Here is a 12,295-nt window from a genome sequence, read left to right as displayed (position 1 = left end):
AACCTAAGTCTTAACTTAGATTTTCCCAACACTTTATCTGCCTCTGAAAATGTCACTTTCTCATGCATGTTTATAGATAGAGATTTGTAAAGATTGGTTGGGAGTAGAGAGGAAAAAAGTACTAACACTAAACATATCAAATTAATGCAAAAGTTTTCAAGCCTACAAAAGTTGTTGGAATATTGACACATCTAACATTAACCACCTCATATATCATTTTTCCCTATACTTTTTCTTGTTGTAATCATATATCCTTAGATATCTCCTCAAAAAAAAAAAATTTAAAAAAATTGTAGTTGTGGCTTAGTTAACTATGTCAACAAGAGGTGAAAATGGAGCTAACAAAAATGAAGAGGATCTTGTGTTGGCAGCTTTGCAAAGATCCCCTACTTATATACGAGCACGGACATCGATCTTTCGAGGCATTGGTGGAGAGGTTGCTTTAGTTGATGTTGGAAAAATGAAAGGTGAAGAACAAATGCAAGTTCTGGATGGGTTGATTAATGCTATTAATGAAGATACAGAGTTGTTCTTCAAAAGAGTTAAGGAAAGATTTGAGAAGTAAGTTAGTTTCATTTTGAAACATAAGGTTTATAGTTATCTTTAAGGTGATCTGATAGTGTAGAACTCCTTTACATTGTCAGTGTATAGAAGTTAAACTCGAAAGAAAAGGACCATTTGTAAACCTGATTTCAGTTTTCATGTTGCTTATGTTGATGGTTAACACCTGTATGAAAGGCAAGAACTTACCTTTTCGAAAAATTGATTCTTGATGGTAATCAGGCCTCATTTAGGAGTGAGTTTCAGATAGTATAAACTTGGAAACATCTAAACGAGATAATGGTGTTTTGATATGAGTTCCATTAGGACAACAAGAAGCTGAAAGATCTATGCAAAGTGTTAAGAGTCTTAAACTTCTTACATACATATGATCTTCAGCATTATTCATTGTATTGGTTAATATTGAACATATCGAACTAATCTAACTTTCAGGGTGGATTTGGAATTCCCAAAAGTTAAGGTTTGCTTTCATCATCTTAAAGTTGATGCAATGGTCCATGTAGGGAGCAGAGCATTGCCTACTATTCCCAACTTCATATTCAACATGACTGAGGTAAACCTTCACCTCTCATGTGCTTGCTAAATTACGATTTCGTAGTGCCTAGAGTCTGACAAAGTTTCTGTTGTAAAAAAATTAACAGAGTTCCTTGAGACAGTTGAGGATATTCCCAAGTCGGAGAAAGAAATTATCTATCCTAAACAACATAAGTGGTTTTCTACGGCCATCAAGGTACGATTTGAGCTCCAATGAAGTGTGTCTCGTGTCCACGAGTTATATTTGGAATCTCCTGAGGTGTTTTTGTCTTTCAGGTTGACGCTGCTTTTGGGTCCGCCTAGCTCTGGAAAAACAACATTGCTTTTGGCACTTGCTGGCCGTCTTGATAAGAATTTGATGGTACAAACCTTTACTTGTTCCATCACAATGCTTATCAGTATATACTGGAAATGAAATGATTTTTAATGACTTTTTGCGCTATAATAGATATATACCTGTAATTACTTATAACTGAACTAACACACTATCAGTTTATATAACTTAACAACATAAAAGCTTCAAATGCACTAGTAATGAATTGGTTTTAAGTGGTAGTATGACATGCATCAATTTTTAACGACTTATTTCCCATACTGGAACCTTAAAACAAGTGTACATGCAATTCGTCCTTTGATATCAATACTAGAATATCCATGAGATAATACTTCAAATATTTTTAATCAATTCATCATAAACATATTTGTTTGGTGCAAAATTGCTGAAAAGTTGGATTTTTTTTTTCATAACGTCATTGTAGCTACCTTAGCTTTTGTTTCGAAAAGATTGTTTTTGTCCCTCATTAATGCAGTTAACTTACTATGAAGATATCAGGAAGAGTCACTTACAATGGACATGATCTGAAGGAGTTTGTTCCTCAAAGGACGGCTGCATATGTCAGCCAGAGGGATTCACACATCGCAGAAATGACAGTTAGAGAGACACTTGAGTTTTCTGGACGTTGCCAGGGTGTCGGTTTTAAGCAGGGTATTTTCTAAACCTGTTACTATCAGTGATGCACTTTACGGTACTTTTCTAGTTGAATTTGATATAAAACCATCAAAATTTGGCAGATTTGCTTATGGAACTTCTAAGAAGAGAGACAAATGCTGGAATAATTCCTGATCAAGATATTGATATTTTTATTAAGGTATGGCGGCATCTGCATAAAGTTTGTTTTCTAGGTTACATGTGTAGAGAAAACACTTCATTAATCTTATGTTGATGTAACTGTTTTCTATCAGGCAGTAGCATTGGGAGAACAGACAAGTATAGTTGTAGATTACATTCTAAAGGTATGTTAGCAGTGAGGCTTTATTAAATTCATTGTTTTTCGACATTCATTCCACATGCTGCATATGGACCTGTAATTTTCTGTATGTTAATTTTACATGTCGAAATGCTACTAACTACTATGAACCTTATATTTCTTTACTGACTGCACAACTTTTTACCGGACATGCTCAATGTGAAAGATACATAAAAGTTGATTATAAGAAAGAGTTATGGTCCAATTTATTGAAATATTGTTGTTTTATCTTCTGTACTATGCTTCAATAATCAATTGCATCATGTTATGGATATAAGACATTAGCGTTATAGACTTCATTGTGCTTTCGCGGACTACTTTCTGGGCATTTCTTTTACATCCTTCTGAAATATCTGCAAAGATTTTAGGATTGGATATTTGTGCGGATACATTAGTAGGAGATGAAATGCTCAAAGGGATTTCAGGGGGACAGAAGAAGCGGCTCACTACTGGTACTTGCCTTCATTTCTGCTAGCTGATATCTGCTTGTTTAAAATTATTGAAAGAAGTCATTGCTTGGATTATTGAAGTTGTGAGAAATGTATGCAGGTGAGTTACTAATGGGTGCACCAAGGGTACTCTTAATGGATGAAATCTCAACGGGGCTAGATAGTTCAACTACCTTTCAAATCATCAAGTACTTAAAGTACACGACTTGCGCATTTGATGGGACTACCCTGGTTTCTTTATTGCAACCTGACCCTGAAACTTACTCTCTCTTTGATGATATAATTCTTTTAAGTGAGGGCCAAATCATTTATCAAGGTCCTCGCGAAACTGCGCTTGAGTTCTTCAAATTTATGGGTTTCAAATGCCCCTCCAGGAAAAATGTTGCTGATTTTCTTCAAGAGGTAATTTTCTGATTTCAAGCATTTGACTGATGCTTTATTGATGGTGCTCTTATTTGGTTTATCATCTTGTTATCTATCTCTGCACAGTTAACATCAGAAAAAGATCAAGGGCAGTATTGGTTTCTCAATAGTCAGTACAGCTATGTATCAGCAACAAAGTTTGCTGAGGGGTTTCAATCCTTTCATGTTGGTAATGCATTGGCACAAGAACTGGCTATTCCATTCGACAAACGTGACGGTCATCCAGCAGCTCTGTCCTCTAGTACATATGGTGTGAAAAAGTCTGAGCTTCTTAAGATCAGTTTTGACTGGCAGTTGCTATTATTAAAGCGAAACTCTGCTGTGCTCGTTTTCAAAGTCACACAGGTCATATCTCTTAACAGTTTCTTTGCAAAAGAAAATCTCAATACACGTTGCTTCTTTAGATCCCTTTTCGAGTTATACTGTTAGTTGTTGAGATGGACATATTATTTTCCATATTGCAGCTCTTTCTGATTATCTTGATAATGATGAGTGTGTTCTTCCGTTCGACAATGCATCATGATACACTTGAAGATGGAGCTGTTTACCTTGGTGCTCTCTATTTTGCAATTCTTATGGTTCTTTTCAATGGTTTCTTGGAGGTGCCTATGCTGATAGCGAAGCTTCCCGTTCTTTACAAGCAGAGAGATTTACATTTCTACCCGTGTTGGATATACACTCTTCCGTCTTGGCTTTTGAGTATTCCCACATCACTTTTAGAGTCCATTATTTGGGTTGCAGCTACATACTATGTGGTTGGCTTTGATCCTCAAATAACCAGGTATCTTTTTAATTGTTTTGACAATTGGTTCTATTCGTTTCATCTTGTTTTGTATTCTGTATTAGTTTTTCACCATATTTGATAGAGGTAAGATAACTTGTTTTGTTTAATAACTTCAGGTGCTTCCGTCAGTTTCTGTTGTATTTCTCATTGCATCAGATGTCAATAGGACTTTTCCGTGTGATGGCATCACTAGGCAGAAATATGATAGTTGCTAATACCTTTGGATCTTTTGCAATGTTGGTAGTCATGGCTCTCGGAGGATTTGTTATCTCAAGAGGTAATTTACACTCTCAATTTGGCTCATCGATGAATTAGTTACTTCACCCTGAGAGAAAATGGCTTTTATTCAATTAGTTTGTAGTTGAACTTTTCATATCGTTACAGATAGCATCCCAAGTTGGTGGATTTGGGGTTACTGGTTTTCCCCTTTGATGTATGCCCAGAATTCAGCTTCAGTGAATGAGTTCCGTGGCCATTCTTGGGATAAGGTAATTCGGTATTCTGGTGTCTGTTTCATATCAAATTACAGTCCAAGACTTGCTAATAATCTACACTTTAATACATCCAAAAATAGCGGATCACCAACATAGCAACGAAAAATTCAGGTGGAGTTAGTCAAACTTAATGTCTATTCATGAAAATGAGATATATATTAGCATGTTTTCTTCCTTTTTTACGAATTTCTATCTTCCGAGGAAAAACAAACTGTTCTCTTCACATGGTGTTGAAGGCCTTCAATCTTGTGTAATTCTTTTAACACTAAGAAATGACTACTATAAAGTGTTGATGCTTCAGATAAAAATATGTTTTGACTACTGTTTATTAATGCTGCTCATTTGTTAATCAGTACTACTGTTGGATATAGATTTACCTTTTCACTTTAAACTGGCAGAGATTTAGGGACAATATATCTCTGGGTCAGATGTTATTGAAGGTTCGTAGCTTATTTCCAGAGAACTATTGGTATTGGATCGGTGTTGGTGCATTGATTGGGTATATAATAGTGTTCAACGTCCTCTTCACGATATTTCTGACTTACCTCAACCGTAAGTTTCTTCTTCTAAATCTTATATACAATCCTCTTAAATATCCAAATTCTGGTCCTACAAGTCTTTATTGTGACGCGTTTAGAGAGGAAGTCTAGCTGTAACAAAGATTTGAGCAGAAGAAAAATGTTTGGATGCTCTAGTATTACTGGTTAACATGACTTGCTCTTAATGCCTATTGTTCTAGTTTCTTTTCATACCTATTGTTCTAATACAAGGAAACAAGATGCAAGTTCTTTGGGAACTTATCATGTTTTGGCAACTTTCTGCAGCATTAGGGAGCCAGCAAGCAGTTGTTTCAAAGAAAAACACCCAAAACAAGGACAAGGAACATGAGAGTGAAGATAACATTGTTCCATTTGGAGAGTTTTTGAACCATTCACACTCATTCACTGGTTTGTTAAAGAATTTTCACTTTTGAAGTTAACTTTTCGTTGCAATGAGTAGATATTCATGATTCCCGGTCTGTTGGCAGGAAGAGAGATCAAGAAACGAAGAGGCATGGTTCTTCCGTTCGAGCCTCTTTCTATGTGTTTTAAGGAGATCAGTTACTACGTTGACGTTCCAATGGTAAACGAACAGCAGTTCAATTACAGTAAGCAATGAATGCAATATATTCCAAAGCAAATTCCTTATCAGTATACGAAATTATTTCTTCAGGAGCTTAAGCTACAGGGGCTAGTAGGAGATAAACTGCAGTTACTAGTCAATGTTACTGGTGCATTTAGGCCGGGCGTGCTTACTGCATTAGTTGGCGTCAGTGGTGCTGGTAAAACTACTCTGATGGATGTTTTAGCTGGAAGGAAAACTGGTGGACATATAACAGGCAATATCTACATTTCTGGACACCCAAAGAAGCAAGAAACTTTTGCAAGAGTATCCGGATATTGTGAACAGAACGATGTTCATTCCCCTTGCTTAACTATCCATGAGTCACTACTGTTTTCTGCTTGGCTCCGGCTATCTTCTCAGGTTGACGTGAAAACACAAAAGGTAATCTTATAGTTCTTTGAACTTATGACAACGCCATAATCTGTACATACAGAACCTGAGGAAGGACCATTCTTTTGCAGGCTTTTGTTGAAGAGGTTATGGAGCTAGTGGAACTAACTTCATTACGTGGAGCTTTAGTTGGCCTACCCGGAGTAGATGGATTGTCAACAGAGCAAAGGAAAAGGTTGACGATTGCGGTTGAGCTTGTAGCCAATCCTTCAATAGTTTTTATGGATGAACCTACTTCAGGACTAGATGCCCGGTCTGCAGCCATTGTAATGAGAACAGTGAGAAACATTGTCGACACTGGAAGAACAATCGTCTGCACCATCCATCAGCCTAGTATAGATATCTTCGAATCATTTGACGAGGTTTTCATCTTAAATCTTGCTCCACGTCAAATCTTGAATTAAACACTGCACTTACAGTTTTAGTAGTTACATATAGCTATTACCTTAGTTTTCATTACAATCAAGACATGATTTTACATGGTATATTTGCAGCTTTTGCTCATGAAAAGAGGTGGACAGCTCATTTATGCTGGTTCACTAGGGAACAGATCATGCAAGCTTATTCAGTATTTTGAGGTAATCCTTTAATTGATGAATTCAGAGCTTTCTATGTCTTAAAACTGCATAATAAATAATCCACTTGTAATTTTCCTAGGAAATTCAAGGAGTTCACAGAATTAGGTCTGGACAGAACCCTGCTGCTTGGGTTCTTGAAGTTACTTCTTCAGCAGAAGAAAATCGCCTCGGTGTAGATTTTGCTGACATTTATCGAAAATCAGCTTTGTTCCAGTATTTCTCTATCTCTCCCTGTGTGTGTGTGATGAAGAAATTATCTGATTTGTGCTTTCTATAACTAACAATGTTTCTGCCATTTCAGGCAAAATGAGGAAATGGTTGAAAGTTTAAGCAAACCACAAGAAGGTTCAGCTGAGCTATATTTCTCAAGCAAGTACTCTCAGTCCTTTTTCGGACAGTTTCTTGCATGTTTATGGAAGCAAAACCTGTCCTACTGGAGAAATCCACAGTATACTGCTGTGCGCTTCTTCTACACGGTCATAATCTCATTGATGTTTGGAAGTATATGCTGGAAGTTTGGTTCTAAGAGGTTTCTTTCTTGAAACTTTGCCTTCACCATTCAAAACAATATAAATCCATTCACTCATTTTGATCTTATGACACATTTGGCACAAGACTTGAAGTTATTCAAATGATTCCTCATAATCAAAAAACTAATTGCTGTCGTACTACAACTTTCTCCTCAATACAAGTTAGTAACTGTTTTCACTTAATCTGCTAACCTTTTTCCCACAGGAGTACTCAGCAGGACATATTAAATGCTATGGGATCCATGTATGCAGCTGTTCTTTTCATTGGAATCACGAACGCTTCCTCTGTCCAACCTGTAGTATTTATTGAAAGGTTCGTCTCATATCGTGAAAGAGCAGCCGGGATGTACTCAGCTCTACCCTTTGCATTTGCACAGGCATGACATCTTTATATTCTTCGTGTGCTTTTCTATATGATTCAATGTCACACTTGGTCCGCGAATGATGCATTTGCCTGTCTAAATTGGATAACCTTACTGTCTTTGCAGGTCACAATTGAGTTTCCATATGTTTTCATTCAAACACTGATCTATAGTGCCATATTCTACTTCATGGCATCTTTCGAGTGGAACATCTGGAAGTTTGTTTGGTACATATACTTCATGTACTTCACACTTCTATACTTCACGCTCTTCGGTATGATGACAACTTCAGTCTCTCCAAACCATAACATTGCTGCAATTCTTGCTGCACCATTCTACATGATGTGGAATTTGTTCAGCGGATTCATGATTTCTCGAATGGTAATGCTCTAACAGGCTCTCTAGTCTCTACATCATGACACAAATGTTTGTTCACTAACTTTGTTGTTGTGATTTCAGAGAATTCCTATTTATTGGAGATGGTATTATTGGGCTAATCCAGTAGCATGGAGTTTATATGGACTTTTAACATCACAATATGGAGAAGTAAATGAACATCTTACGCTCGCTGATGGTGTTCACACAGTATCAATAAAAAGGTTCATTAAAGAACAATTTGGATATAGGCAAGAATTCTTAGGCACTGCTGGTGTTGCAGTTATTGGTTTCTGTATAATCTTTGCAGTAACCTTTGCTTTTGCTATCAAATTCTTCAACTTCCAGAGAAGATAAAGATTATAAGAGGCATGTGCTGTTAACACTAAGGTAATATACACATGCAAATTCTTGTTTCATCAATAGAGTTTGTGCTCCTAAGAATAGTGTCCACTCAATACCTTAAACGAAAAAATAGCCAGCAGAGGTATACTGTATGTATAATCAGTGTATAAACTATGTATATCGACTAAAAAATTTAATCGTTGAATCCGACTGGCTATTTGTGTAAAAATCCCTTGTCATTTACCTTCATCAGGTGATGTTTCATTCTCCTCCACATACTCCCGCCGTCCCAGTTTAACGGATTCTCACAGTATAATGCCGGACAAATTTACTGTTTACTTTTTATACGTGGATTATACAAATATATTATACATGGATTAATAGACCATATTATTTAAATTCTGAATTTGCTAAATAGCTGAAGGACATCAATTTTGCAATTATCAATATAACAAAAGAGCTAATACACATTTCTTTTGCAGGGTTCTGCATTAGTTTTGACTCATTGATCAGGTTATATAAAGAGAATAAGGATGCAACTATATATATATATATACACTACAATACATATATTTCTCATGAATTTCTGTGACAATTCATTTTATATATATGGATCAAATTCTGTATCACATATATGAATGTGTATATAATAATAATTTTTAATCAAAAAATAAATATAGAAGAAGATGGGATAAGATTCCATCTTATTTTTTCACCTCTTCTGCTTCTCACTGAAAATGAATTTGTTACAAATGTTGAACAAACATTCAATTCCGGTTTAGGATTCTTTACTGTGAGTCTGTATACAATTGTTGCCGTCTTCTTATTAAACTCGCGTATGAAAATATAATCATTAATGATGGCTGAAAATCGCAAACGACAAGTTGTTTTCGTGTTGATAAACTATAAGCATATATAATAATAACAGCATCAATGTTGTATAGTCTCAATCTATCTAAAAAAAAAATTGAGTTTTCGTCTTCAGAATCTGCATCATTGTTCTATAACCAAATGACGAATGTGTGGCTGTGTCCTGAATGCTCTCTTTTGGTTAGGCCTTTGTAAACTGGACCTATAACCATGTTGCCTCTTCCTCTTCTTTGGAGGCAGGACACTGTCAGCTGATTTCAGAAAAGAGTGATTCAATAGCAGCCCTGCACTCCAACGCGATTTTGGATTCTTGATCAGACAATATCTCAAGAAATCTTTTGCCTCTGTAGACAGTTTGTCATTCTCCAGATTTGGTTCCTCGTACTTAATTCTGTCCCATACATCATCAAAGTTTGGATCTGAATTGGATGATTCCCATAGTGGTGTTCCAGTGATCAACTCGTAAACAGTACATCCAAGTGCCCAAATATCAGCTTCTGGACCATACTCCTGCTTAAGTAGAGATTCAGGTGCCATGTACCTTTGAGTACCTCTCATCCCCTGTTTCTGCGTCCAGCTCTGTTCTAAAGTTAACGAAAGCCCGAAATCAGCAATCTTTGCCACCTCCTCCGTATCATCATCATCATCATCAGTAGAAGTAAGAAGAATGTTGTGTGGCTTTATGTCACAATGAATGATCCCTTTTCGATGAATGAACCTTAGCCCTAAAAGAACATTCTTGGTGTGTTTTTGTACTTGTAACAGGGGCAACCCTAGTTGATCATTATTGAGAAGGCGATCCGCAAGACTCCCGGCAGAGGCATATTCTAATAGCAAGTTGTAAAGAAGTATACCATCTTCTTGAGTGACTTTAACTCCGAAAGATCGAATGACATGAGGAGATTCTTGACACATTCTCAAAAACTCTGTTTCATCTTCAAGAGATTGAGAATGGCTCAACCTACAAGACTTTACAGCAATAAGTGGTGGAATGAGAGGAGAACTATGAGTCGTAGAAGCTAATGAAACAAAACCAAATCCTCCCTGCCCTAAGGTTCTACCCCTCTTCCACATAATCTCACATTCTTGATCTTCCGCCATGGAAGAACAATTGCAGACTCTGTTTTTTCTTGTTCGAATAGTGTGACCGTGTTTTTGTGAGTGTAAATAATATATAGGACATTCATTAGTTTCCTAATTTTATTTTATTTTTTGTTTCACTTTTAATATATGGAAATTTATTTACAGCTCAATAAAATTCAAATAGTTACCATAAAATAAGAAGCAGTTAAATTAGCTGTGATTTATTAAAAGGGTTGATAACTTGAATGATAAGTCATTCACTAGATCTGAATAACGAATCATTCACTTATAGAACACAATTCTCATTTTACAATTTCAAAATATATCCTTAAAGACAATTCTTATTTTACAATCCTTATTATTTAATATTAAATTAATTTTTTACGAGAATTTTTCAGTTTAATTTTATTTTGCTACTTCTTTTATTTAATAGTCTTTTCTTACGTACATCACATATATTTATCAGCTCAGATGGTCAAGATAATTGATCATTGCTTTCTATTGGATTGTATATATTTTTGTAAAAGTATATCAATATTATTTATAAATAAATAATAAGTAAGAAAACTATATATATAAGAATAGAGTATATTAAATGCTTTTTGTGAAAGGGGTTGGGCATTGAATTGTGACATGTTTGTCAACGTTAAGATAACTCGATATAGTATGAACCATAAGTGTAACGATGTTCATGGTGTATATTTCTTTGCGGAGGATGCATATTAGGGTAGATAATTTCTTCTCCTTCCGTTTTGTCACTATTTGTGGTTGCTTGTACTTTTGACTATCATATTATTTTATTATAGTTATTGTTATGCTACTATACGATATTTTTGTATATCTATTACCTTTTTCCTAGACTATTTTGGATGATATTTACTAAGATGAGAGTTTATCGAAAATAATCTATTTACTTTTAAGATAGATATTATAGGTCTGCATACACATTCCTCAAACCCCTATTTTTGAGATTACATTGGGGTAAAACTTATCCACACCGGGTGTTTACACCAAACCAACGCAATACGTGATTTAATGAAGTAAAGCACATGTAAATTAATTATGACTAAGTAAAATGAACTATTATGCCATACATGTATTGACTTGGTGTAAACACTGAGAATAAGTTTTTTCTATTACATTAGGTATATTATTATATATTCCGTTATTTCTCTTAACCTCGCGATATAAAATCAACCATGTGAAACCATTATTTTATCTTACTTGATTGAAGTATATTAGTGAGAACAATCTCTAAATCATGCATGAAACAAAGAAGCTAAATAACAAATTAACTTGGGAGCCCCATGTACTAATGATAATTAAATTAGGCTAATTATATACTATTACAAATTAAAGTTCAACATGCAAGAAGGAGAAATAGGAAAAATGAACACTTTAGCAGATATATTACCTTTTGGATTATACTGCTAAGTTCCTTTAATTAGAATAGCAAAAAAAATTTAGAGCAGCACTAATTAGACTAAAATATGATATATAAACATAGAGGAAATGCATATAGACTCTCAGTAAAAGGAAGTATACAAGATGTTCCTAAGTTTTTCTGTGTTCCCTTTCATACTAATAATAGGAGAAACTATATTAAACTTCTCCTTATTTTTTTTTTACTTATAATAGGACCTAAATTCAACACTACTTTCACTTTTACCCTTTTAGTTATTCTCACACTATTTATAGAAAATAAATTTTATCATACATAAATACAATGTATATGTATGATTTATTGTAATATTTTTTTGTTAAATGGTTCATTATAAAATAAATATTAAATTCATAGTAAAAATAAGTTCATTATATATAATGTTCATTGTTTTTTGATTATCAAATATTATTCATCGTATATTTACTAAAAACATTCAATGTCTGGTGGTGAAAGAATATACTATATAAGTAACACATAAATTTTTTTTGAATCATATAAAAAATTACTTTACATTTAAAAGGTGTGACAAAATCAACAACGACATATCAAATACGTAAATCATTACATGAGTAGAAAAGAGACCATTCCACGTGTACTAAAAA

The 12,295-nt window shown here is 34.7% G+C and overlaps 2 protein-coding genes across 4 annotated transcripts; one reads left to right on the top strand and one right to left on the bottom strand.

The window, feature by feature from the left end:
- The first annotated feature begins 190 nt into the window (after nt 1-190).
- ABCG42 (ABC transporter G family member 42) lies at nt 191-10,450 on the top strand. Of its 3 annotated transcripts, none has more exons than XM_069299321.1 (25): nt 191-561; nt 994-1,114; nt 1,203-1,291; nt 1,372-1,456; nt 1,921-2,080; nt 2,167-2,243; nt 2,338-2,388; nt 2,764-2,854; nt 2,952-3,253; nt 3,341-3,619; nt 3,739-4,055; nt 4,175-4,335; nt 4,443-4,546; nt 4,951-5,104; nt 5,377-5,499; nt 5,580-5,674; nt 5,765-6,097; nt 6,178-6,468; nt 6,601-6,684; nt 6,764-6,897; nt 6,986-7,213; nt 7,420-7,591; nt 7,703-7,957; nt 8,036-8,341; nt 9,407-10,450. In XM_069299321.1, exons 1-24 carry the CDS (start codon nt 314-316, stop codon nt 8,306-8,308), a joined length of 4,227 nt encoding a protein of 1,408 aa, XP_069155422.1. In that variant the 5' UTR covers nt 191-313; the 3' UTR covers nt 8,309-8,341; nt 9,407-10,450. The 3 variants fall into 3 exon arrangements, with proteins under 3 accessions (XP_069155422.1, XP_010322739.1, XP_069155423.1); XM_010324437.4 differs by lacking the exon at nt 9,407-10,450 and adding an exon at nt 8,779-9,011; XM_069299322.1 differs by lacking the exons at nt 191-561; nt 994-1,114; nt 1,203-1,291; nt 9,407-10,450 and adding an exon at nt 8,779-9,011 and having other exon boundaries at nt 1,381-1,456; nt 1,928-2,080.
- On the bottom strand, nt 9,153-10,407 carry LOC101251300 (mitogen-activated protein kinase kinase kinase 20-like). Its single transcript, XM_004242179.5, has one exon. The coding sequence runs from the start codon at nt 10,265-10,267 to the stop codon at nt 9,290-9,292; it is 978 nt and encodes a 325-aa protein (XP_004242227.1). The 5' UTR covers nt 10,268-10,407; the 3' UTR covers nt 9,153-9,289.
- Nucleotides 10,451-12,295: the final 1,845 nt, after the last annotated feature.

Source organism: Solanum lycopersicum, chromosome 6 (genome assembly GCF_036512215.1).
Source record: "Solanum lycopersicum chromosome 6, SLM_r2.1".
Lineage (NCBI taxonomy): Eukaryota > Viridiplantae > Streptophyta > Magnoliopsida > Solanales > Solanaceae > Solanum > Solanum lycopersicum.
This window is presented reverse-complemented; position numbering and strand designations above follow the sequence as displayed.

What these genes read in the sequence shown, in the direction of transcription:
- LOC101251300 (XM_004242179.5), bottom strand. Translation starts at nt 10,267, where the DNA reads ATGGCGGAAGATCAAGAATGTGAGATTATGTGGAAGAGGGGTAGAACC.
- ABCG42 (XM_069299321.1), top strand. Translation starts at nt 314, where the DNA reads ATGTCAACAAGAGGTGAAAATGGAGCTAACAAAAATGAAGAGGATCTT. An exon ending in GGTTTTCTACGGCCATCAAG is followed by an intron (nt 1,292 to 1,371) that starts GTACGATTTGAG and finishes TTTGTCTTTCAG; the next exon opens with GTTGACGCTGCTTTTGGGTC. An exon ending in ATATTGATATTTTTATTAAG is followed by an intron (nt 2,244 to 2,337) that starts GTATGGCGGCAT and finishes GTTTTCTATCAG; the next exon opens with GCAGTAGCATTGGGAGAACA.